The sequence below is a fragment of the Ovis canadensis genome, chromosome 13, assembly GCF_042477335.2.
Source record: "Ovis canadensis isolate MfBH-ARS-UI-01 breed Bighorn chromosome 13, ARS-UI_OviCan_v2, whole genome shotgun sequence".
In the NCBI taxonomy this organism is placed as follows: Eukaryota; Metazoa; Chordata; class Mammalia; order Artiodactyla; family Bovidae; genus Ovis; species Ovis canadensis.
Window position 1 is genome coordinate 51,295,370 of NC_091257.1, and position 23,977 is coordinate 51,319,346.

General features: G+C 39.9%; 1 protein-coding gene and 1 long non-coding RNA gene across 3 annotated transcripts in view; one reads left to right on the forward strand and one right to left on the reverse strand.

The window, feature by feature from the left end:
• MPP7 (MAGUK p55 scaffold protein 7) overlaps positions 1–7,201 on the forward strand; it is a 230,689-nt gene extending 223,488 nt beyond the window's left edge. Inside the window, exons 15-17 of one of the 2 annotated variants that reach the window (XR_011248147.1) lie at positions 1,422–1,589; positions 2,582–2,725; positions 4,320–7,201. Coding sequence is in view for 1 of the 2 variants with exons in the window: in XM_069547756.1 (XP_069403857.1) it covers positions 1,422–1,530; positions 2,582–2,725; positions 4,320–4,499 (433 nt within the window). In the remaining variant the exon portion in view is untranslated. The remainder of the gene's footprint in view (positions 1–1,421; positions 1,590–2,581; positions 2,726–4,319) is intronic. The other variant, XM_069547756.1, reaches the window with a different exon arrangement.
• A 4,897-nt stretch (positions 7,202–12,098) lies between these two features.
• Positions 12,099–23,977, reverse strand: part of LOC138417484 (uncharacterized) — a 51,362-nt gene continuing 39,483 nt past the window's right edge. The window contains exon 3 of the long non-coding RNA XR_011248156.2: positions 12,099–12,177. This is a non-coding gene — a long non-coding RNA (uncharacterized lncRNA). The remainder of the gene's footprint in view (positions 12,178–23,977) is intronic.

Sequence of the window (23,977 nt, forward strand, 5' to 3'; positions counted from 1 at the left end):
AACATAGAATTTGGATAGAACTTTATTTTAAAAACTAGTAACTGTGTAATAGATCCCTAGATATGATCTCGGGTGGCCTTGGCCTGTAATGGCTTGAAGTGGGGCTTGGTTCCCAGCCAGAGGTGGGGCTGGGTCCTGATGGTGGAAGCAGCAGATGGTAGCCACTAGACCAGTGGTCAGTGACAAGGACCCTGGCCCTTCGGCTTTGTGGAAAAGAATTTCCACAAAGACGGAAAGTAGTGAAGCAACTGAAGTATTTATTAACAGGAAAAAAAGAGTATAGTATGATGTATGGACAGACACGAGTGGCGAGAGAGTCACTGAGCTGCACCCTCGTGGCAGTCTGAATTACTTTTATGGAGTTTCCTTCTGGGTTTCCTTTGACTAATCACTTTGATTTGCCTGGTTCACAGTCCCTATTTGGTATATCTCAGGATCCTTCCATGTGTGCACACGAATCTCTTAGCCAAGATGGATCCTACCACAAAGGCACATGGGTAGGAAACATCCCTTAACATAATTTCCCTTTGGCCTCCAAGGAGCCTTTTTTGCACGTGTATGGTCAGGGAGGTCTCCTGACTTTGAGAAATATGTCATCTGGGCAGGGCCCAGACTCCTCCCTTAATTGCCCTGCTATTCTCCTCCTGGAGTTACAGTCAATAGGGAATGAATCTCCCAATCTCTTTATGCTGATGATTGGGGGGAATGGGGGGTGTGGGTAGGGCTCATCTAGCTCCTGCCTCAGTTCCAGCATGTGCCACATACCTCTGTCTCTCACTGGCTTTTCAAAAAGTTAAATAAAAAATAATGTTAAGCATCTTGCTTATACCATAGCTTCATGCAAGCCCTAAGTCTCCCATCCCAGGTTTTCCATTTGCTTAAGGATGAATGTTTTAGGCTATCAGGGAGCAATGTGTGTATTAATGCAAGATTGTGGGATTTTATTGAAACATCAAAATGCTTTTTTCATGTTTGGCACAGTGACTTTGAGTTTTTATAGCACGTGATCAGCCGCCCTGGTTCCATTAGCCACCAGCCAGTCCCTCCTCTTATGCTAAAGCTGAGCTTGGTTATTCTTTCGTGTGTAGTGAAATTTCAGTAGTTTCTATTGTTTGGTTTATTCACTGTTTTATTGCATTGCATTAGCTCTGAAAAAGAGGTGATGGAAAACATTAGAGTACTGCTGGACTAAAGTACTTCTTTCTGCTTAAGTGTAATACAAGCAAGTGTTACTGATTTGAAAAAGTAAAATAGAAGATTTTTTAGAAATTGACATTCTGAAGTACTTGGGCCTAGTTATTTTATTAAAAACAGTTTGAAAATTACATGTTCAGCAAAACATCTTTTATATGTATGAATTACGTCTGCCATATATATATGTATATATACATGTAATTCACAAATGATTCTAATTTCTACAGGTTTATTGAATATGGTGAATATAAAAACAACTATTATGGCACAAGTATAGACTCAGTTCGGTCTGTCCTGGCTAAAAACAAAGTTTGTTTGTTGGATGTTCAGCCTCATGTAAGTGAAGAGTGACCTAGTCAACACACTTCTAGCCCATCTGAGCATTTCATTATGGGGTAAATCTGAAATCTACTCACTTTTGGGATTTAGGTGCCTTTCCTAAGGTGACAAAAGCATTTAAATGTAATTTGAGATGGCTCTGCTGGAAAAAACCACAAAACCCATGTTGTTAGAAGAAAGCCTGGAGATGTGTGTTTGTAACTCTTAGATTCAGTGTTTGCCAAGTATAATGACTCTTATTTATTCTATGTATTTTATATATAAAAATATATTACATTGTATGTATAATGTATTCTCCTATATGTATTATAAGTGTTCATAATTGTTGGCAATGGACATTTTGGTTCTCGGTCCTCTTTCATGGATTTTGGATCTATAATTAGCCTCGAAATGTAAAACCCTGGCAAGAGCCGTGGGCGCCTCACGGGAGTTGTACAGCTGCCGGGTAGAGCTCACCTGGCACCCTGGGGACTCGGTACAGGTGGATTGAGAGACAGCGGGTGAAGCAGCTCACTTTCCTGTCTCACCACAGACCACCTCCATCAGCCCCCACCACGCTACCCCTGCAGAGGCCCACCCACAGCATGCTCCTCACTACCCGGGAGCAGTGCTGACTTCAAAGCAGGAGACTTGCCCCTGAAGGGGACTCTGAAGGCAGGATGAAAGAGAAGGGACACCTCATTCTGAGAGCAGGAGGAGGCTTAGATGGCATGGCTGGAAGACTTGCATGTAAAGACAGTTAACTCAGAGCGTCTTTTGGGTATTAGATCTAAGAACTAGCTTTCTGGTATTTTTAGCTGCTTCTACTCAAGATTTAATGATGGCATATTTCAAAGCATTTTAAAGACAGGTTACATTCTCCATTTGTCTAGAGGTATCTAGTAACATTTAATTGTCAACAAACAAACAATAATCTTAGTGAAAGGGCTGCTAACCTTAATTAGGAAATAATTTTAAGGGATTTTCTCCTTAGAAAATTCAGTTTTACTACAAAACATACTCCTGATATTATGAAGAAATGAAAGAAAATGTATTTCCTTCCTTGCAGACGGTGAAGCACTTAAGGACACTAGAATTTAAGCCGTTTGTGATATTTATAAAGCCTCCATCAATAGAGCGTTTGAGAGAGACAAGAAAAAATGCAAAGATTATCTCAAGCAGAGACGACCAAGGTGCCGCAAGGCCCTTTACGGTGAGTATGAGGGTGCTTTACTGAAAATGCATAAGCAGGAGTTAAAGTCATATATGCAGTAGTGACCACGTTAAGGAGACTGAGAGATGAGGCTGTGGTCCAAACATCCAGTCAGGACAGAACTGCATTTGGGTACATACATTTTTTTTTTTAATTTTTATTTTTACTTTATTTTACTTTACAATACTGTATTGGGTACATACAGTTTAAGTGATTGCCCTGATTGTTTTTTCTGCTCTTGTGAATGGATCTTCATATTACATTGACCCAAAAACTATTTTGTATGCCTTTATGCATACTTATAAAATTTCTGAAGGCACATGTAAAAAAAAACCACTGAGTTTTCAACTAGCCTTATTTTTAAAGGGGAAAATACCAGTCAGTTACTATTACTCATTAATAGTCTAGATGAAAATTTAATAATTTGCCTTTTGTACCAACATCATATATAGCATAATAAAAGAAAAAGCATCATTTGGGGGTATAGGACAAATAGACTCGTATTGTTCAATTTGTATTTCCTTTGACTGTTGTTAGAAATGGCACCTGAAACTTTCACAACATTGTTGATGGGCTATACTCCATAATAAAATAAAAGGTTTAAAAAAGAAATCACAGCTATGGTGGGTTAATGATTAGAATGACTGGCATGGTCTCTGTTTTTTGTTTTTAACCTTGAGACAGTGTATTATACTTTAGGATCAAGAGAATGGCAGAAGCATTTTTCCCCTCCCTCTTTTAAGTAACTCATCTTTAACCTTAGTCCATATTAATCTATAAACTCTTAATTGTGGGTATCAAATACACATGATGTTTTTGATTTCCAGTATTTTTAAAATATCTTTTTTTCAAAAGTGCTGACAGTATACAACCATACTAAGTAGGTACTGTTATATGATGTTAATTACTCAGGGCTCTGGATTAACACTAAAATTAAAATCTCTGTTGTGAAAATCTTCTGTGACCTTGAGAAATCGACTCTGAAATGACTTCAGGATGTCACAGTATAAAGAATTATTGTATTATTTATTACAGTCTTTTACAATGTAAAGGTTTCTCAATGAAGATAATAAATGATAACATAGTCCAAAGATTTAACTCACATTTATGTATATGGTCTTGCTATATAACCAAATAAAATTTTTCCTGGTTTCAAAAATGTATGGAGGGCCCCTTACCCACTTGTACTGAAACAAAGAAGGAGATGGTATACATGTCCTTTCATAAATGTATCCAACTCTGAAAAAGTAGTTTTTCTTATACATTCCTTGCTATGAATAAATGTGGACATTGCAGGCAAAGCATCAGGATAAACACTTCTACGTTAATACTGAAACATCCCTGTAATGATAAGTGACTAATTATCCTGAAAGGTGGGAGTTTTGACTCTTGTCAGAGCAGTTTTAGTTACAAGCAAATAGAGAATATTAGAAATTATGGCTTCTGAAGAATTTATAGTTAAAGAGGATAATTTTCTTTCATGGCTGAGGTGAAATAGTGAACACAGAACAGCATTAGATAAACCAGTTGTGTAATAACTGCACTGATGTGATGGAACTGCCTGGTTAACCAATTCTATTTAATACTTTTGTAGGAAGATGACTTCCAAGAAATGATTAAATCTGCCCAGATAATGGAGAGTCAGTATGGTCATCTTTTTGACAAAACTATAGTAAATGATGATCTTGCTGTGGCCTTCAATGAGCTGAAAACAACTTTTGACAAATTGGAGACAGATACTCATTGGGTTCCAGTGAGCTGGTTACATTCATAACTAAGGGAAGTTTTCATAAGTATCTTTTTTTTTGTAGAGTGCATGATTAAATCAGTTACCATTTTGGTGGTAGGGTTTTTTTAATCTATATCACTGTTAGAGATGTGCAATCTTGGTTAAAATTGAATGTTGGTTTTGTATCTTTTTATAGTCTTATTTCAAACACAGTGTTTGAGTATAAGATCCAGAATTAAAATGTGCACAGTACTGTATCTGAGCAGAGCTTTGAACCGTCTGGCTGTCTTGAGTACAAAGCTCCACCTCCAAGAGGAGGTGGAACTTTTTATAGAAAGTCTTAGCTAGAGTATACACATGGGCGTCCAGTGCTTCTGCTGGTCTCAGATGTGGTCACTGCCTTTGCCGTTTGCATGTTAGCCACTGAGGATGATAAGTTTACAGCTTTGAGCAGCTCCAGACAAGACAGCTTAGGTGTACTTTGGGTGGATCATCATAGATGGACCTGGACTGGCAGTAAGGTGGAGTCCTCTTAACTGTCTTAAAAGTGCAACATTTTCTCTTACATAGACACAGTATAGTCACAGTGTGTGCACTCAAGAATCTCTCTTTAAAGGAATTACTGAAAATCTGTCTTAGCGAGTGGCCTTCGTGTTATAGTTTGAGAAGGCTTTGTGAGTACATATACTAGTGACTCAATAAATGTTTAATAAGGGAGGGTAGGCTTTGAAAATTATTACATATGAAACTAAAAACCTTTCCTTGTTAGAATGGTGATTACATACCCAAAAGCACTGATTACAAAGGACAATTTATAAATTCTCAGACGTTTCTTTCTGGACTCACTAGAAATTCTGGAGCCAGTTATCTGACTTTGCATTTTCCCAGTAGATTACAAGAATGAATCCTATTCTAAATGTAGGTTTTACATGTTACTGATACAGTCAAAGAAAATGTGGCCATTTCCCCAAATATGTGCAGTTGATCACCATATTTAAATTTCACTATAAATTGTATTTTAGAAAACTGTTCATGTAATGTTAACTTATTTCTTTGTCATCAAAATATTTCTTTACATTGGCCAGATACCATCCTAATCTTGCTGTTTTTAAAGAAGTTTAAGAGTCTCATATTGTAAATAGGTAGATGGGATCTCTCATTTTTCTTTGATACTGCTGACCTTCAGCGAGTAAATTATACAGCTGAAAATACTAGAAATGTGCATAGTTGTATAAGAGAATATGCTTCCCATTCTTGCATGCAGTAAGACTCTGCCAATTAGAGAATCATCGTATCTGTGACTTTTAAACAGAAAAAAAAAATATTTTCGTTGATTTCTAAAGAGAGTTTAGATGTCCTGTTTAAAGAAAAATACTGTAGTGAAATTTTATATATTTATGAAATATTTGAAAGGCATATTTTTTTAATTATCAAATGAGGCTATTCATAAAACAAATTGTATGTAAAGATGTCGTTAATTTAAAATAGTTTTTTAAGTCAGGGTCAACATTCCATGTAAATATTTTGACCTTTGTTTGTACTCACATCCACATGTGTGCTGTGTGCACATCTAATGGCGTGACTCACTGGTTTCCTTCATACATGTGAGATTTCATACCTGATACACACTCGCAGCTAAATAGTTAGATAACCAATGTTACCTGACAACCTAATCCAAACAGCAAATTCTAAGTTAATTAAGTAAACAGCAACCAATTCAGTTTAAAAAGAGGTTTGGGGTTGCTAAGTCTAATACTGAAGCCATACTTCATGGTTGTGTGGCTGGTCTAACAAGTCTCCTTGGATGGTTTGGATAATATTCTTTTTGAACACTGATCGAAATTTCCAGTACATTGCCTTTCTAGGAAATGAATTATAATTTAGGTAGTCCGAATTCTTTGTTCAGAAATAGAACATGGTTTGTTTTTGTTTTTTGCCTCAATTCTTTACTGTGGAGGTAGAGAGTATGTGATAACAATGGAGTCCTTTTCGGTGGTGGGGGTGGTGATGGAAGTGTTATAAAAATATAATTGTCCAATCTCTCTCCCTTTTTACACTAGAGCTGAAAAGTATTTTTTAAAGTAATGGAAAAGGGGCAATTCAGCAATTTGAAAACTCTTTCATCAGTAGTACACATATGTGGTCTTGCTAGTGATGTCTCCATAGCCACCTTGATGCTTAGAAAGAGATTCCGTTCTCTTTAATTTTGTAAGGCTAGTAGCTCCATGGGCTTGGGGATAAATGTTGCAAAGGGCCCTCAATCCTGTACTTGGTGTACCCCTGGCTCCCTCTTGAGGGAGGAGAGACTGGTTCTTTAGGCAGTCTGCTCTCAAGACAATGTCAGTCACTATTTGAGAGAACAGGAATATTTATTTTTTTAAGTCCAAATATTTAATATCCAAGATTAAGAAGATAACCCTATATTCCCATCAATAACAAACTGGAATCTGTTTGCTTTTTCTTTTTTTAGGTGAAATTGAAATACCATTTTTTACCATTATTTTACTTACCAGTATAGACATTATTGATATCTTTAAGGCTGACCTTCCTGGTATCATGGTATCATGTAATGACTGAATGTATCTAAATTGTAATAATTTAAAATTGACAAGCATATAAAGCAAAACTATGTTGTTAAAAGTTTCCTGAAGATACAGATTTTTATTATTTATTTCCTTTTGACTAGAAAGAGTTTATAAATAAAAGGAATGGAAAACCTTTGAGCGTAATAAAGTATCTTCAAATTATATGTATACTTTCTTGAAGACTGCTCTTGCACTTGGTATCTCCTTCACTGTTTCTGATGGTAGAACAAGTTGTTTTTTTACTGACACCACGTGATTTGAACTGCTTCTGTCTAAAACAAAATTTCATATTGGTTTCAGACATTAACTGGTTTCATCAAAGTTGTTGGAGAGATGAAATCCACTAGCCTCAATCCTACTCAGTCCAGCCAATCAAAGATGTGGAGGAAAAAATGGGATGGTTGATCCCAGCCCTTCCACAGTGGAAACACCCCGCCCCTACTCCTCCCATCAGGAATGGAACATTACTCATGTCCTCTGCCTGAGTTGGAGGTGGAAGTGAAAGTGTTAGTCACTCAGTTGTGTCCAACTTTTGTGACCCCACGGACTGTAGCCCGCTAGGCTCCTCTGTCCATGGGATTCTCCAGGCAAGAATACTGGAGTGGGTTGCCATTTTTTCCTGCAGAGGATCTTCCTGACCCAGAGGTCGAGCCCGTGTCTCCTACATTGCAGGCCAATTTTTTTTTTATCATCATCTAAGCCTATGAAGACAAACTACCACCTCTTGCTGCTGCTGCTGCTAAGTTGCTTCAGTCATGTCCAACTCTGTGCGACCCCATAGATGGCAGCCCACGAGGCTCCCCCGTCCCTGGGATTCTCCAGGCAAGAACACTGGAGTAGGTTGCCATTTCCTTCTCCAATGCGTGAAAGTGAAAACGCTCAGTCGTGTCCGACCCTTAGCGACCCCATGGACTGCAGCCCAACAGGCTCTTCCGTCCATGGGATTTTCCAGGCAAGAGTACTGGAGTGGGGTGCCATTGCCACCTCTTACAGACAAACTAATTAGCTTTGGCCTGGCTTAAGTGGTTGAGCCCTTTAGCCCAGCTCTGCTTCCAGTGAGACATGACCTGTTAGGACCATGGGATCTGGAGCGATTGGTTAAGTTTGGCTTTGCCTATTATTAGTTTTTACTTTACTAGCGTGTGAGATGAGTGCAATTGTGTGGTAGTTTGAGCATTCTTTGGCATTGCCTTTCGTTGGGATTGGAATGAAAACTGACCTTTTCCAGTCCTGTGGCCACTGCTGAGTTTTCCATATTTGCTGGCATATTGAGTGCAGCACTTTCACAGCATCATCTTTCAGGATTTCAAATAACTCAACTGGAAGTCCATCACTTCCACTAGCTTTGTTCGTAGTGATGTTTTCTAAGGCCCACTTGACTTCACATTCCAGGATGTCTGGCTCTAGGTGAGTGATCACACCATTGTGATTATCTTGGTCGTGAAGATCTTTTTTGCACAGTTCTTCTGTGTATTCTTGCCACCTTTTCTTAATAGCTTCTGCTTCTGTTAGGTCCCTACCATTTCTGTCCTTTATTGAGCCCATCTTTGCATGAAATGTTCCCTTGGTATCTCAAATTTTCTTGAAGAGATCTCTAGTCTTTCCCATTCTATTGTTTTCCTCTATTTCTGTGCATTGATCTCTGAGGAAGGCCTTCTTATCTCTCCTTGCTACTCTCTGGAACTCTGCATTCAAATTGGCATATCTTTCCTTTTCTCCTTTGCTTTTTGCTTCCTGTCTTTTCACAGCTATTTGTAAGGCCTCCTCAGACAGCCATTTTGCTTTTTTGCATTTCTTTTTCTTGGGGATGGTCTTGATTCCTATCTGTTGTACAGTGTCACGAACCTCCATCCATAGTTTATCAGGGACTCTATCAGATGTAGTCCCTTAATTATGTTTCTCACTTCCACTGTATAGTCATAAGGGATTTGATTTAGGTCATACCTGAATGGTCTAGGGGCTCCCCTGGTGGCTCAGAGGGTAAAGTGTCTGCCTGCAATGCAGGAGACCCAGGTTCAATCCCTGGGTTGGGAAGATCCCCTCGAGAAGGAAATGTCAACCCACTCCAGTATCCTTGCCTGGAGAATCCCATGGACAGAATAGCCTAGTGGGCTACAGTCCATGGGGTCACAAAGAGTCGGACACGACTGAGCGACTTCACTTTCACTTTGAATGGTCTAGTGGTTTTCTCCACTTTCTTCAATTTCAGTCTGAATTTGGCAATAAGGAGTTCATGATCCAAGCCACAGTCAACTCCCAGTCTGCTTTTGGTGGTCCTCAACAGGAAAGTGAACCAAGTTTTATCTTTAGCCATTGATAGGGAATATATCTGATATCAACTGAAAGAAGTGTCCCTTAACTGTGTTCATGCCCCTTCCTAGACTGCTACACCTTTCCAGATGCTTGCTCACTTGCACTTAGTTATCTGGAGGGCAAGGAATATTGTACTTTTATAACAGCTCTTATTCACATATACCTACATGGGCTACATCATCAAACATCTGCAGGATTTATATACAGTTTCATTTAATCCTCATAACTACACTATACAGTAGTAGTACCTTATATGGAAGTACAGTGCCTTATATAGAAGTGTGGGCTTATGTGCCTTGCCCAAGGTAACAGGGGTGACGAGTAAGGATCGGGGTTCAATTGTGGTCAGGCTCTTCCAACACCAGGATGATTTCACTGCACTGCTTGCTGGTGTTGCTATACCTTGAGCCAATTCTGGAAATAGGTGAGATTTGGTAATTAGGAGTGATTATTCATCCTTTTTATGCATAGGCAATTTACAGAGAGTTTTCTCAGAACACTGTTGCTTTAGTCAGATAGCTCTTGATTCCTCTATGCCTCTGTTGTGGGCTAATCTTCAAACAGCCTGGTGTGCTGTGGGTTGCAGAGAGTCAGACATGACTGAGAGACTGAACTGAACTTCAAACAATGACTATTATCAAAAGCATACAAAAAAGTTAGCATAATATGCAATTTTTCTGTTTTGTCTGAATCCTAGTCCTTAATGATGGAGCATGATTTGTCTAATCAGTTGTGATAATCTCCTCTCTGACAGGATTGATCTGAGTTGGTCCAGCCACTTGATTCCAGGTAATGTCTGTCAGAGGAGCTGTGAGTTGTGTCCTTGGTTGAAGCAAACACCTGCATGAGGTTAAAATCCTCTATGCTCCTGCCCCCATTCCTCCTGTTTGAGATGCTTCTATTACATTGTGGTGCTTAACAAGATGACAGCCAGAATCCTAACCCTAAATCAATGGAAGAAAAAGGTCAATCTATAGATGAGTGAGTAAAGAAAAGAAAAGATCCTAAATCCATAACGTCACTGAGCTGTTGAAAAAATCTTTGGGACCTCTTTCCTCTAATTACTGAATAAACAATGTTTTTTTTTAATGTATTTTTAATTGAAGGATAATTTCTTTATAATGTTGTATTGGTTTCTGCCATGCAACACCATGAATCAGCCACAAGTATACATATGGCTTCTCACTCTGAAACCTCCTTCCCACCCCCCACCTGACCCCTCTAGGCTGTTACAGAGGACCAGGTTGAGCTCCCTGTGTTATTCAACAACTTAAAATGAAAAGACAACCCTCAGGATGGGAGAAAATAATTGCAAATGAAACTGACAAAGGATTAATCTTCAAAATATATAAGCATATCATTAAGCTCAATATCAGACAAACATGAAGCTCAATATCAGAAAAACAAATAACCCAATAAAAAAAACTGGCAGAAGACCTAAACAGACATTTCTCCAAAGAAGACATGCAGATGGCCAACAGACACATGAAAAAATGCTCAACACTGCTCATTATTAGCAGAATGCAAATCAAGACAATGTTAGTTTATGCTCTGTTGGTGGGGATGTAAATTGGTATAGCCACTATGGAAATCGGTAGGGGGGTGTTCCTCAAAAAAATGAAAATTGAGCTACCATATGAGCCAGCAGTCCCACTCCTGGGCATATATCTGAAGGAAATGAAATCACTATTTTTAAAAGAGATCTGCACCCCAACTTTCCACATGCACTGCAAGATTATTCACAGCAGCTGAGACAAGGAAACAACATGTCCATCAACAGATGAATGAAGAATCTAGGGGATGTACATATACACATTTACATACATGTAAAAAGGAGTGTTATTCAATGGTAAAAAAAATAGGTAAATTCTGCCTTTTGTGACAACATGGATGTATCTTGAAGGCATTATTCTAAGTAAAATAAGTCAGAGAAAGACAAATAACTATATGTGGTGCTAGAGAAGACTCTTGAGAGTCCTTTGGACAGAAAGGAGATCAAACCAGTCTATCCTAAAGGAAATCAACCATGAATATTCATTGGAGGGACTGATGCTGAAGCTGAAGCTCCAATACTTTGGCCGTCTGATGCAAAGGGCTGGCTCACTGGAAAAGACCCTGAAAGACTGAAGGTAGGAGAAGGGGGTGGCAGAGGATGAGATGGTTGGATGACATCACTGACTCAATGGATGTGAGTTTAAGAAAACTCACAGAGATAGTGAAGGACAGGGAAGCCTGGTGCACTGCAGATCGTGGAGTTGCAGAGAGTTGGATCCAACTGAGCGACTGAACAACAATCACTTGTATAAGGCATCTACAAGAGCTGAACTCAGAAAGTAGAATGGTAGTTACCAGGGGTTGGATGGAAAAGGCGGGGTGTTGGTCAGAAGGCACAAGCTTCCAGGTATGAGATGAGTAAGTTCTGGGGATGTGACGGCATGGTGACTATTGTTAACAACACTGTATTACATGCTTGAAAGTAGCTAAAAAAGTAGATCTTAAATGTTATTAACACACACACACAAGGTAATTAGGTGATGGAAGTGTTAAATAACTTTATTGTGGTAATCATTTCACCATATATACATATATCAAACCATCACACTGTACATGTTAAACTTATACAACTTTATGTTAATTATATCAAAACTAGAGAAGATGTTCTCTTAAAAAGTGTTACTATTAGGTTGCTGTTTGCTTGCTGCTGGAAGCATTCCTAATGGAAAGCAGTATCCATGACCACCCAGGCCATTCCCAGTGTCTGCATCACTTACCAAAAATGTCACTTGTCCTGCAATGAAGCATTGAACCTTAAAACATTCTGTAACCTGTAGCATAAAATAAAGCAAGAGACTCCATGTACATTTTATTTTGCTTGTGTTCCACTTTTTTTTTTTTCCTCCACAATGTAACATTTAAGTTTGGGGAAAGTTGTTCTGTGTTTTGGGATTTACAAATTGATCATGGTTGTGAATCTACAATCTTGGCAAAGTGATATCGCTGTGATTAAATTTGACCTGGGCACTAGTAATACCTGAAAGTATTTGTCATGACAAAATTCCATTTGTCATGCCCCTGCCCTGTGCCAGGTACTCTGCTTGTTAGTAGTAGGTGACCTGTTTGTGATCATCAGCTCCACTTAAACAGATAAAGGACCTAAATAGAAATGTTTAAATAACAATGGCTACAAAACAATATAATTACACGCTAATGAAAGCTATATAGCATAAAGTAATAACTGAGGAAAATATACTGCTCTAAGGAACCTAGAAGATACCAAAACAGCTGAGGATGGAAGAAAGAAGGACGAAAACAAACATGCTTAAATATTAGTTAAAATATTTTAGGTATTTGAAGGCAATTATTTGTGGAATTGAAAGTAAATGCAAAGAGGAATCGGACAAAATGAGAAGACAAAAAAAGGCCAAATGGGTCTCTTATTACAGACTTAAATGGCATAAACTCATGTAGTAAGAGACCATTTTTCAACTACATCAAAAACAGACATCAACCATATTCTTTAAGAAGAGAAAGATTTAAAGTAAGAAGATTGGCAAAAATGTGCAAATGCAAGGCAGAAGGAAACAGAGCCGAAGACACGATAATAATATCAAAATTGAGGTCAATGCTTGGGGCAAAAAGTCATTCTTTAGTAATCCATGGTATAAGCCAAAAAAGGAAGAGTGTTAAAGACATAGAGTAAAACCTTGAGGAGTGCAGTCAATAAAACCACATTATTTGGTCATCTTTAAAATACTTCTCTTAGACCTCAAAAAGAAGTGATTATAGAAGGTCCATATAGGGACTTCCCTGGTGGCCTAGTGGTTAAGAATCTACCTTCCAATGCAGGAGATACGGGTTTGATCCTTGTCAGCGAACTAAGACACCACATGCTACACGGCAACTAAGGCCACATGCCACAATGAAGACCCAGCTCAGCCCCCCACAAAATTTCATATATCACAGCTCCTCAGCTGATCTCATAGACATGGAAAGAATGTTTTTTCCTGCAAACAGATGACACCTTCGGTTCAAGAGTCACACTGAGAATTTACGAAACCCAATCCTAAAGCAAGCCACAAGAAAAGCCTCATTAAATTCCAAAATATTTAAGTACTTCAAATCACATCTAATGACTACAGTCCAATAGAACTTAAAGTGAATAACCAGTAGACACCAAAACAGAACTCTCAGAAAAACTCAAAATTAACAACAGAACATCCTGATCATGGAGGAATTAAAAATAAAACTGTAGATTATTCGGAGAATAACAACGTAACTATCAGAATCTATGGACCAGGAATGAAAAACTGAGCTCAGGAAAACTTGTTGCCTTAAAAGCTTTTCAAGGGGAAAAAAATAAAAATAAACACTGGCTCAAGCAAGTTGGGAAAGAATAACATGAGTGGTATTTTGGCTAGGTTATAATATACACTGACTTTTCCAGGAATGCGCTACCATGTAAATCAAAGGAAGACTGTACTTCAACTTTTCTTCACTATTTTGGAACATCATGTCACTAATGGCAATAGTACTCATGGTGTCAGAGTCTCCTGCATGGCGTGTCTGGACACACCCATGCCACAGTGTGTGAACCTACCCTGTGCGTAGATCATTGCTGTCTTCGGAGGACTGCTGCTTGAGCGTTTATATCTCACAGTGTGAACTATTTTATTCTCCATTGCTTCCCTTTTCTTTCTCCCTTTTATTATAAGGGGGTTCCATTGTATTATTTTATTTTACTGCACCATGTGCCAAGTGGGGTTTTAGTTCCCTGACCAGGGATTGAACCTGTGCCCCCTGCAGTGGAAGCATAGATTCTTAACCACTAGACCACCAGTGAAGCTTCTGGGACAAAATCTCTTATAGACAAGGAACACTGAGTATGATAGGGAGTGATTACTGCTGCTTCAGACAGATGGCCACATAGATCCCATTTATGTTGCAGACTTTGAGCTAGCTGTTTTAAAAATATTATGTTTTGATATGATTAATATGTAACTGAGCATCAAGTTACGCTGAAATTTGGCTACAATATTAGAAGGTATCGTTTGCACTTGGCTTCCCTGGTGGCTCAGTGGTAAAGAATTTGCCTGCAATGCAGGAGACTCAGGAGACGTGGGTTCTCCTGGGTCAGGAAGATCCCTGGAGGAGGAAATGGCAACCCACCCCAGTATTCTTGCCTGAGGAATCCCATGGATAGAGGAGGGCTATGGTCCATGGGGTCTCAAATAGATACAACTGAGCATGCACGGACACACACACACACACACACACACACACACATTTTGAGTATCAAGTAGTATCCTTGAGTATACTGCTGCTACGAATAGGCTCTTGCAGAAGAAAATAGTTTTACAGTTTAAAATATTTTCCAAAACTAGGTAATGGAATTAATAAGAGAAGAGACATTATTGCAGACCTAAATACTAAAAGATCATAGACTCTCCCAGAACACAATTTTAACAGCATAAGATTTGAGAATAATCTTGAGACATGGCAGGTAAATCTAAAAAGAAGGAGATCAAGATGGCAGAGTGGGAGGACAGACTCACCTCCCCCCGCCCCGAACACCCCCAAAGTACATGTACATGTGGAGCAATTCTCACTGAAAACTAACTGGAGACAGGCAGAAACACTCCTGTACAACCAAGGCTGTAAGAAAATCCACACGGAATTAGGTGGGAAGGGAAGTGATCAGATTGAGACTTTGTGCTCCTGGGAGGGGACACAGAAGATGGGGGTTACGTGGGTGGAGATTCTCCCTGAAATGAGGGCTTCGAGCCACATATTCTGCACCCCAGCCCGGAGGTCTGACACTGGAAAGACGAGTCGCCTCAGCTGGCTTGAAAATCAGTGGGACTAACAGGAGGGCTGTAAGAAACCTAGAGTCCGCCTGTGAAGAGAGGGCACAGACTTGCCTACTCCTGAAATGAAGTGGAGAAAGACTGCAACTGCACAGGACTCTAGCCAGTTTCCCCCAACCAACCTGCAACATGCCCCAGCCTGAGCCAAGTGCCCATGCAGGCCCCATTTGCCCTGTGGCACGGCTCCACACTAGCATGAGAGCTGGCATGGCTGAGGGGGTTGCTCAGGGAGGGGACGGCTGGAGTTGGCTTGGGCCTGGAATGGCATCTGAACGGGGCAGGGACAACCATTACTGGTGTTCAGAGGCCCAGGACTCTGGGGCCAGGACTGGCACTGTCCATACACCAAGCACTCACGCCAGCCCCTTCTTGCTCCAGCACTACTTCTCTGGGGCAAAGGTGCTGATGCTAGGAGGCAGGAGGATACACACTTGGATGGAACAGAGTCATCTTTGACCAGACCCTCAGGACTTCCATTCCAGCAACTTAGGACCTGAGCAACCCTGCAGTAGGGGAGGCTGACCAGAGGAGAAGCTGGCACACACGCCTGGCTAGTACGGGTCTTGCTCCTACCAAGGTAATAGGTGCCAGCACACCTGGAAGAAAGTGTGACTGGTGCTCACCTCTTCCAGCTGACCCACCAAAGCTACAGGGCACCTGCAGACTATACAGGGACACTCCCACATTGGCACATCCCTTCAAGGCGGGAAGAGGTAACTATCTCACTTTAACTCATACAGAGAAAGATAAGCAAAATGAGAAGACAGAAGGATTTGTTTCAATTGAAACAATAAGGAAAACCTAACGAAGCAGAAATACATAATTTACCAGATACAGAGTTCAGAGCATCAGCAGTAAGAAGGCTAACTCAATTAAGGAAAAGAATAGATGAACACAGTGAAAACTTTAGCAAGGAACTAGAAAATGTAAAAAAGGACCAGTCATAAAGGAAGAATAGAATAGGAGGAATTAATAATAGACTAGGTGATAGAGATCCTGATAGACAGTGGACTAGGTGGAAAGACCCTGATGCTGAGAAAGATTGAAGGCAGGAGGAGAAGGGGACGATAAAGGACGAGATGGTTGGATGGCGTCACTGACTCAACAGACATGAGATGCTCCAGGAGATGGTGAAGGACGCGGAAACCTGGCGTGCTGTAGTCCATGGAGTCGCAAAGAGTCGGATACGACTGAGCGACTGAACAGCAACAAAAAGGTGACACATCTGGAAGACAAAATAATGGAAACTATCCAGTCAGAACAGTAAAAAGCAAATTTTAAAAAAATGAGAACAATTTAAGGGACCTCTGGGACACTATCAGGTATGCCAACGTTCACATTATAGGGATCCCAGAAGGAGAGAAAGGGGTCAAAAATGTATTTGATGAAATTAGGTTGAAAACATCACTGAAGAAGGAAACAGGTATCCAGGTACAGGATACACAGAGGGTCCCAAACAGGGTGAATGCAAATTCATTCACACCAAGACATAATTAAAATGGCGAAAGTTACAGAGAGATTCTGAAATCACCAAGAGAAAAACAGTTACATACAAGGGAATTCCCATAGGACTATTACCTTTTTCTGCCAAAACTGCAGGCCAAAAGGGAGTGGCCTGATATGCTGAAAGGGAAAAACCTGCAACCTAGGATTATCTACTGAACAAGACAATCATTTAGAATAGGAGAGATTGAAAAAAAAACAAAACTCAGATAAGCAAAAACTATGAGAGTTCATGAGAACATTTAACATTTCTTTTAGGGTAGGCTCCCTCCAGTGTCTCTAGCCAGGACTCTCCCAGCCTACCCTCACCTCTCCACTGTGTTAGGCAAAATGTGGACCTGACCCCCAGAAACCCCACCCTCTGGTGTACCTACACTTTGAGTTGTTCAACCAAATCCTAACTTAGGCGCTCCTAGAAAGGCATGTGGCAGATGCAGTTAAGGTTTCAAATCAGTTGCCTCTGAAATAAAAAGGGCTGGGGGGGTGGGATTTACCCTGGTCTAACCAAGTATGCCCTTAAAAAGTACCTCAGCTTTTCCTGAACAACAAAGAAAGATTTGGAGTGTGAGAAGGATTTGATCTGAGGAGATTCCCTCTTAGTGGTTTTGACAATGGAGAGGACCACAAGGCAGTGAATGCAATTAGCCTCTAAGACCTGAGAGCAGCCCCTGGCTGACAGCAACAAAGCTAAGACCTCGGTCTTCAAACTAAGAATTGAATGCTGCCTGCAACCCGCTGAACTTGGAAATGAACCCGAAGCTCCAAGTGAGATGAACACTGAGTCCTGCTGAAGCCTTGACTTTAGACTTGTGAGACTCTGAGCTGAGAACTCAGCCATGCCTGGACTTCTGACCTACAGAACTGTGAGCTCAAAATGAGTGTTGTTTTAAACTACTAAGTTTGTAGTGTTACTGAAGAATAGAAAACGAGGATGTTCAGCCACTGAATCCTATCAGAAATCTCTTAACTCCATCCTACATTCTCTTTTTCTCTTATTTTATTGTGGTAAGAACACTTAAAACCTACCAACTGATGCTGAAGCTGAAGCTTCAATATTTTGGCCATCTGATGCAAAGAACTGACTCACTGGAAAAGACCCTGGTGCTGGAATGATTAAAGGCAGGAAGAAAAAGGGATGACAGAGGATGAGATGGTTGGATGGCATCACCAACTCGATGGACATGAGTTTGAAAAAGTTCCAGGAGTTGGTGATGGACTGGGAGCCCTGGAGTCCATGGGGTCGCAAAGAGTCAGACACAACTGAGCGACTAAACTGAACTTAACAAATTTTAAAGTTTACAATACGCTATTGTCATCTGTAGGCACAATGCTATAAACAGATCTCTAATATTTTTAACACTCATCTTGTAAAACTAAAATATACTTGATTAGTAATTCCCCATTTCCACATCTCCCCAGCCCCAACAACCACTGTTCTATCTTTGCTTCTAGGAGATTGATTATGTTAGATACCTCAGAGAAGTGGAATTGTGCAATATATGTCCTTCTGTGACTAGCTTATTTAACTTAGCATAGCTTCCTTAAGGTTCACCCTTGTTATCTTAAATTGCAGGATTTCTTTCTTTTCAAGGCTGAATAACATGCTGTTTTATGCGACCCCGTGGATTGTAGCCCACCTGGCTCTTCTGTCCATGGACTTCTCCAGGCAAGAATACTGGAGTGGGTTGCCACTCCCTCCTCCAGGGGATCTTCCCGACCCAGGGATTGAACCCAGGTCTCCTTCACTGCAGACAGATTCTTTACCATCTGAGCCACCAGGGAAGCCTTTTGTGTATATATCACATTTTAAAAAATCCATTCTTCCATCAGTGGACATTTGTTTTCCATCTTAGCTACTGTGAATAGTGCTGCTATGAACATGGAAATTAAGATATCTCTTTGAGATCCTGATTTCAATTCTTTTGGATAAGTAGCTAGACGTGGATTGCTGAGTCATATGGTAGTTCTATATTTAATTTTTTGAGGAACCTCTATACTGTTTTCCATAGTGGTTGCACCATTTGCATTCCCAGCAACAGAGTACAAGAACTGATTCTCTACAATTCTTGTCTCTCTTGTTTTGATTCACATTTCCTTGATAATTAGTGACACTGAATATCTTTTCATATACTGTTGGTCATTTGTAAATCTTTGGTGAAATGTCTATGTAAGTCCTGAGACCATTTTTAAATCAAGACTTTTTTTTATTGAATTGTAAGAGTTCCTTACAAATTTTAGAATCTAATCCCTTATCAGATATATGGTTTGCAATTATTTTCTCCCATTACACTGGTGGCCTTTTCACTCTGAGGATTTCCTTTGCTCTGCTTTGAAGTTTGATGTAGTTCCATTTATCTGTGCTTTTGGTGTCATCTAAGCAATCACTGTAAAGACCAATGTCATGAAGCTTTCCCCCAATGTTTTGTTTTAGGAGTTTTATCGTTTCAGGTTTTACACTTAAATCTTTAATCCATTTTGAGTTGATTTTTATGTATGGTGTCAGATAAAGGTTCAATATCACTATTTTGCATGTGGATATCCAGTTTTCCAGAGAAGGCAATGGCAACCCACTCCAGTATTCTTGCCTGGAAAATCCCATGAACAGAGGAGCCTGGTAGGCTGCAGTCCATGAGGTCACTAAGAGTCAGACACGACTGAGCAACTTCACTTTCACTTTTCACTTTTATGCATTGGAGAAGGAAATGGCAACCCACTCCAGTGTTCTTGCCTGGAGAATCCCAGGGATGGGGGAGCCTGGTGGGCTGCCGTCTATGGGGTCGCACAGAGTCGGACACGACTGAAGCAACTTAGCAACATCCAGTTTTCCCAACACCATTTGTTGAAAGGATTTTCTTTCTCTATTGTACATTTTTTGGAGACGGAAATGGCAACCCACACCAGTATTCTTGCCTGGAGAATCCCATGGACAGAGGACTCTGGCAGGCTACAGTCCATGGGGTTGCAAGAGTCAGACATGACTTAGCGACTAAACTTTTGTGTATTTTTGGCACATGTGTTAAAGATCAGTTAACAAGATATGTGTGTGGATTTATTTCTGGGCCCTCTATTCTGTTCCACATATATATATATACAAACATATATATATGTAAATATATATATACACAAATATATATATATATACTATATATATAGTATTTATGCTGTTTTTTTTGTATAGCAGAGTTTTGTTTTTTTTAATTTATTTTTTAATTTTTTTTGTTTTTTTTAATTTATTTTAATTTTAAAATCTTTAATTCTTACATGCATTCTATGCTGTTTTAATTATTAAAACTTTGTAATACATTTTGAAATCAGGAGTTGTGATGTCTCTAGCTTTGTTCTTCTCTTTTAAGACCATTTTGCCTATTTGGGTCTTTTTCAGTTCTATATGAATTTTACAATTTTTTATGTAAAAAAATGCTACTGGGATTTTAATAGCAATTGCATTTTATCTGTAGATTTCTTTGTGTAGCATGAACATTTTAACAATATTGTCTTTCAGTCCATGAACACAAGATGTCTTTCCATTTGTGACATTAATTCTTTCATCAGTGCTTTATAGTTTACAGTGTACAAGTCTTTGCATGTCTTGAGTTTATTCCTAACTATTAAATTCTTTTTGATGTTACTGTAAATGAAATTATTTTCCTAATTTCCTTTCCAATTTTCTATTAGTGTACAGAAAGTCAACGGATTTTTGTAGATTGATATTATATCCTGAAACTTAACTGAATTCATTTACTAGCTCTCCCAGTTCTTCTGTGTGGAGTCTTTAGGTTTTCTCTATATAAGATCGTATCACCACATATAGGGCCAATTTTATTTATTTCAATTTGGATGCCTTTTTGCTATGGTCCGAATGTCTGGGTCTCCTCAAAATTCATATGATGAAATCCTAACCCACAAAGTGGGCCCTCTGGGAGGTGATTAGGTCCTAAGTATGGTTGGAAAATCATGAGTGGTATTAGGGCTCTTCAAAAGAAATCCCACAGTTGCCTAGCCTCTTCCATCATGTGGGAATAACAATGAGAAGTCTACAACCCCAGAGAGGGCATGTACGTGATCGTGTTGTCACCCTGATCTTGGACTTACAGCCCTAGAACCATGAGCAAAACATTTCTGCTGTTTATAAACCACCCCAGGCTGTGCTAGTTTGTTAGAGCAGCCTGAAAGAAGCTAACACCTTTATATTTATGCTTTTGTTTGTTTGTTTTTTGCCTAAATATTCCGACTGGGACTTCCAGTGCTAGGTTTAATATAAGTGGTGAGAGTGGGCATCCTTATCCTGTTTCTGATCTTAATGGGAAAACTTTCACTTTTTAATCATTGATTATATTAGCAATGGATTTTTCCTATATGGCCTTTACATATACCAACAAACTACATAGCCTGTAAGAAATGGAAATATTCCTAGAAACATGCAACCTACCAAGACAGAATCACAAAGAAATAAAAAGTGTGAACAGATGTATAACTAGCAAGGAGACTGAATCAATAATCAAAAGCTTTCCAACAGAGAAAAGCTCAAGACCAGATGGTTTCACTTGGTGAATTCCACCAAACATTTAGAGCAGAATTAATGCCAATCCTTCTCAAACTCTTCCCAGAAAACCAAAGAGGAGAAACACTTCCAAACTCATTTTATAAGAACAGAATTACTCCAATAGCAATGTCAGACAAGGATGCTGCAAGAAAATTACAGACCAATATCCCTAATGAATACAGATATAAAAAGCCTCAACAGAATATTAGCAAAATGAATTCAGCAGCAGATGAAGAGGCTCATACATCATAATCACATGGGATTTATCAATGGAATACAAGGATGGTTTAACATATGAAAATTAGTGTGATATACCATATTACAGAATGAAGGATAAAAATCACATGGACATCTCAAAAAATGCAAATAAAGTACCTGATAAAATTCAATACCCTTTCATAATAAAAACATAAACCTTTCGCCCAATGATACACAGGACCCTCCTGATCCTGGCTCTTGCTTCTCCCATCTTACTTCTTTCTCACTGTTCACTGACTTTATAAACTAGAAAAATAGGAAAATTACCTCTGTGTTCAGAAGCTCATGATCTTCTTTCTCCACTATTACAATGGCTTAATGGCCCCCTTTTCCATGAGCATCTTCCCTTTTGGTTCATTCTTAGCACTGTAACTATTACTCCCACCTTCCATCTCCTCGTTGCTCTCTTACCATCTGCCCCTCTGTCTGTTTATACTATTAACAAATTTCCCATTTCTGTAGCAGAGAAACAGCTAGCAAGGGTAGGGAGAACAAGTAGGCACACTTTATTTATAGAAGAAACATTTGAGTGCCTGCTGTCTACCAGCCTGTGCTTGGGATGAGGACTAGTGAGGTGAATGGCACACAGCCCTGTCTTTAAGGTGCTCACATTGTAGAGGGAGAAAGGGGCACACAAATTGGGCATTTTGAGAACCATCATAAGAGCAATAATGGAGATACACACATGGAAGCTTAAAAGAAGATCTGGCCTGCTGAACAGTAGGGGAAAAGATGAGGGAGAGAAGAAGATTGGGAGGATAAGACATTAAGGCCTGCTGCAAGAAAGGAGACATGAGCTAAAAATCTCAGTGAATACATACGAGATAACCAAGCAAGGAGGGTGTAGAGCGAGGGGCAGGATCTGGGTATTTCAGTAGAGACATGAACAAAATCATCGAATGCAACACAGTGAGGTAAAATATGGGCATTTAGGACCATGAAAATGTGGAGCTAAAGTCAGTGAACAGTGAGAAAGAAGTAAGATGGGGGAAGCAAGAGCCAGGATCAGGAGGGTCCTGTGTATCACTGGGCCAAAGGTCCCAACATTTTAATGTGTGTATCACTGAGGTACATGTGGGGAAACTCAAAATTTCTAGGCAGCCGCTGGAGGGTATGACTTAGCAGGACTGTTGTAAGGTTCAGCAATCAGGACTGTCACAAGCAGCTCAGGTAAGCCTGATGAGGATACTGTCTGGTTGACAATCTGAGAAACACCACTGGCAATGAGGAGGCAATGAAGGAAACTGCACAGGCCAGGAGGAAGTGGAGTTTTGCCTGGGTACGTTTCCATACTAGGCCTTCTGGAGGCTTAAGAGATGCTTAATTTGAACAGAAAAAGAAAGACCTAATCCTTGGGGAAAATGACAATAATCCAAACTATGGTTTGGATGTGGAGAAGTGATGAAGATGGAGAGAAGAAACATTATGGAAGTCTTTGGTAGGCAAAATCTGTAGGATGCATGCTGGATTAGAAGTGAGAGGTCAAGAAGAGGGAGGGGCCAGGTTTCTAACCTGAGTGCCTGGGTGGTGGTGTGTTGCCGACTGAACTAGAAAATGTGTAATAGAAGGAAGATCCGATGGGGCTGGGGGAGTATTACTGGGTCCGTTTTGGACCTGTTGAATGTGAGACAAGTGGGCTGTCAGAGGTGGAAGCTTAGGGGGAAGTCTGGGATAGGTATCCAGATTCTAGAATCCATGGGTCTAGAATCTAGAGTCCTAGTCAAGAGAGAAGAAGGGAATAAGAGCATATGGAGAGCATGTGAGAGGGAAGGAATAATGTGCTAAAAACAGAATCCTAGATAATGCCAACTTTCACCAGGTACATGGAAGAGGGAGTAATAAAGGAGGCAGTGATGGAAAAGCCAAAACTGTGGAGAGAATTAAAAGAGTGGTATCATCGAAGTCAAAGAATTAGAGAAGAAAAGAATGACCAATGATGTCAAACACAGGTGAGAACCTAAGAAATTATCCACTAGATTCAGCGTGGGTTGGGCACTGGTAATCCACTAGTTAGGATTCCACTGGTAATCCTAATGGAAACATTTTCAAATAAGTGGTGATGAGAGAAGTCAAACTGAAGTACATTAGGAAGTAAGGCAATTGGTAAACTGATGCTACTTTACTTGTAAGGTTTGAGTGGGAAGTGGTGGTTAAGCTGGACCATACTCCAAAAGTGGGAATTTTGAATATAATTTATGGCAAGGAGGCTTCAGAGATGGAGAGGTGGGCACACAGCAGGGGGAAGAGTGACCTAAGAAGCAAGGTCCTGGGAGGCGCAGGAAGGCAGAGGGTCACAGGCACAGGGGTGAGGAAGCCCTCCCCAGGAGTTAGCATCGTGTCTGAGAAAGGAGGACGAAAAGGGCCATGTTGATAAGAGTGTCCAAGTGTCCTTAATTTTATCCATAAATCAGGAGAGAAGGTTCTCTGCTAAGAGTGAGTTCTCATTAGATTAGTGGT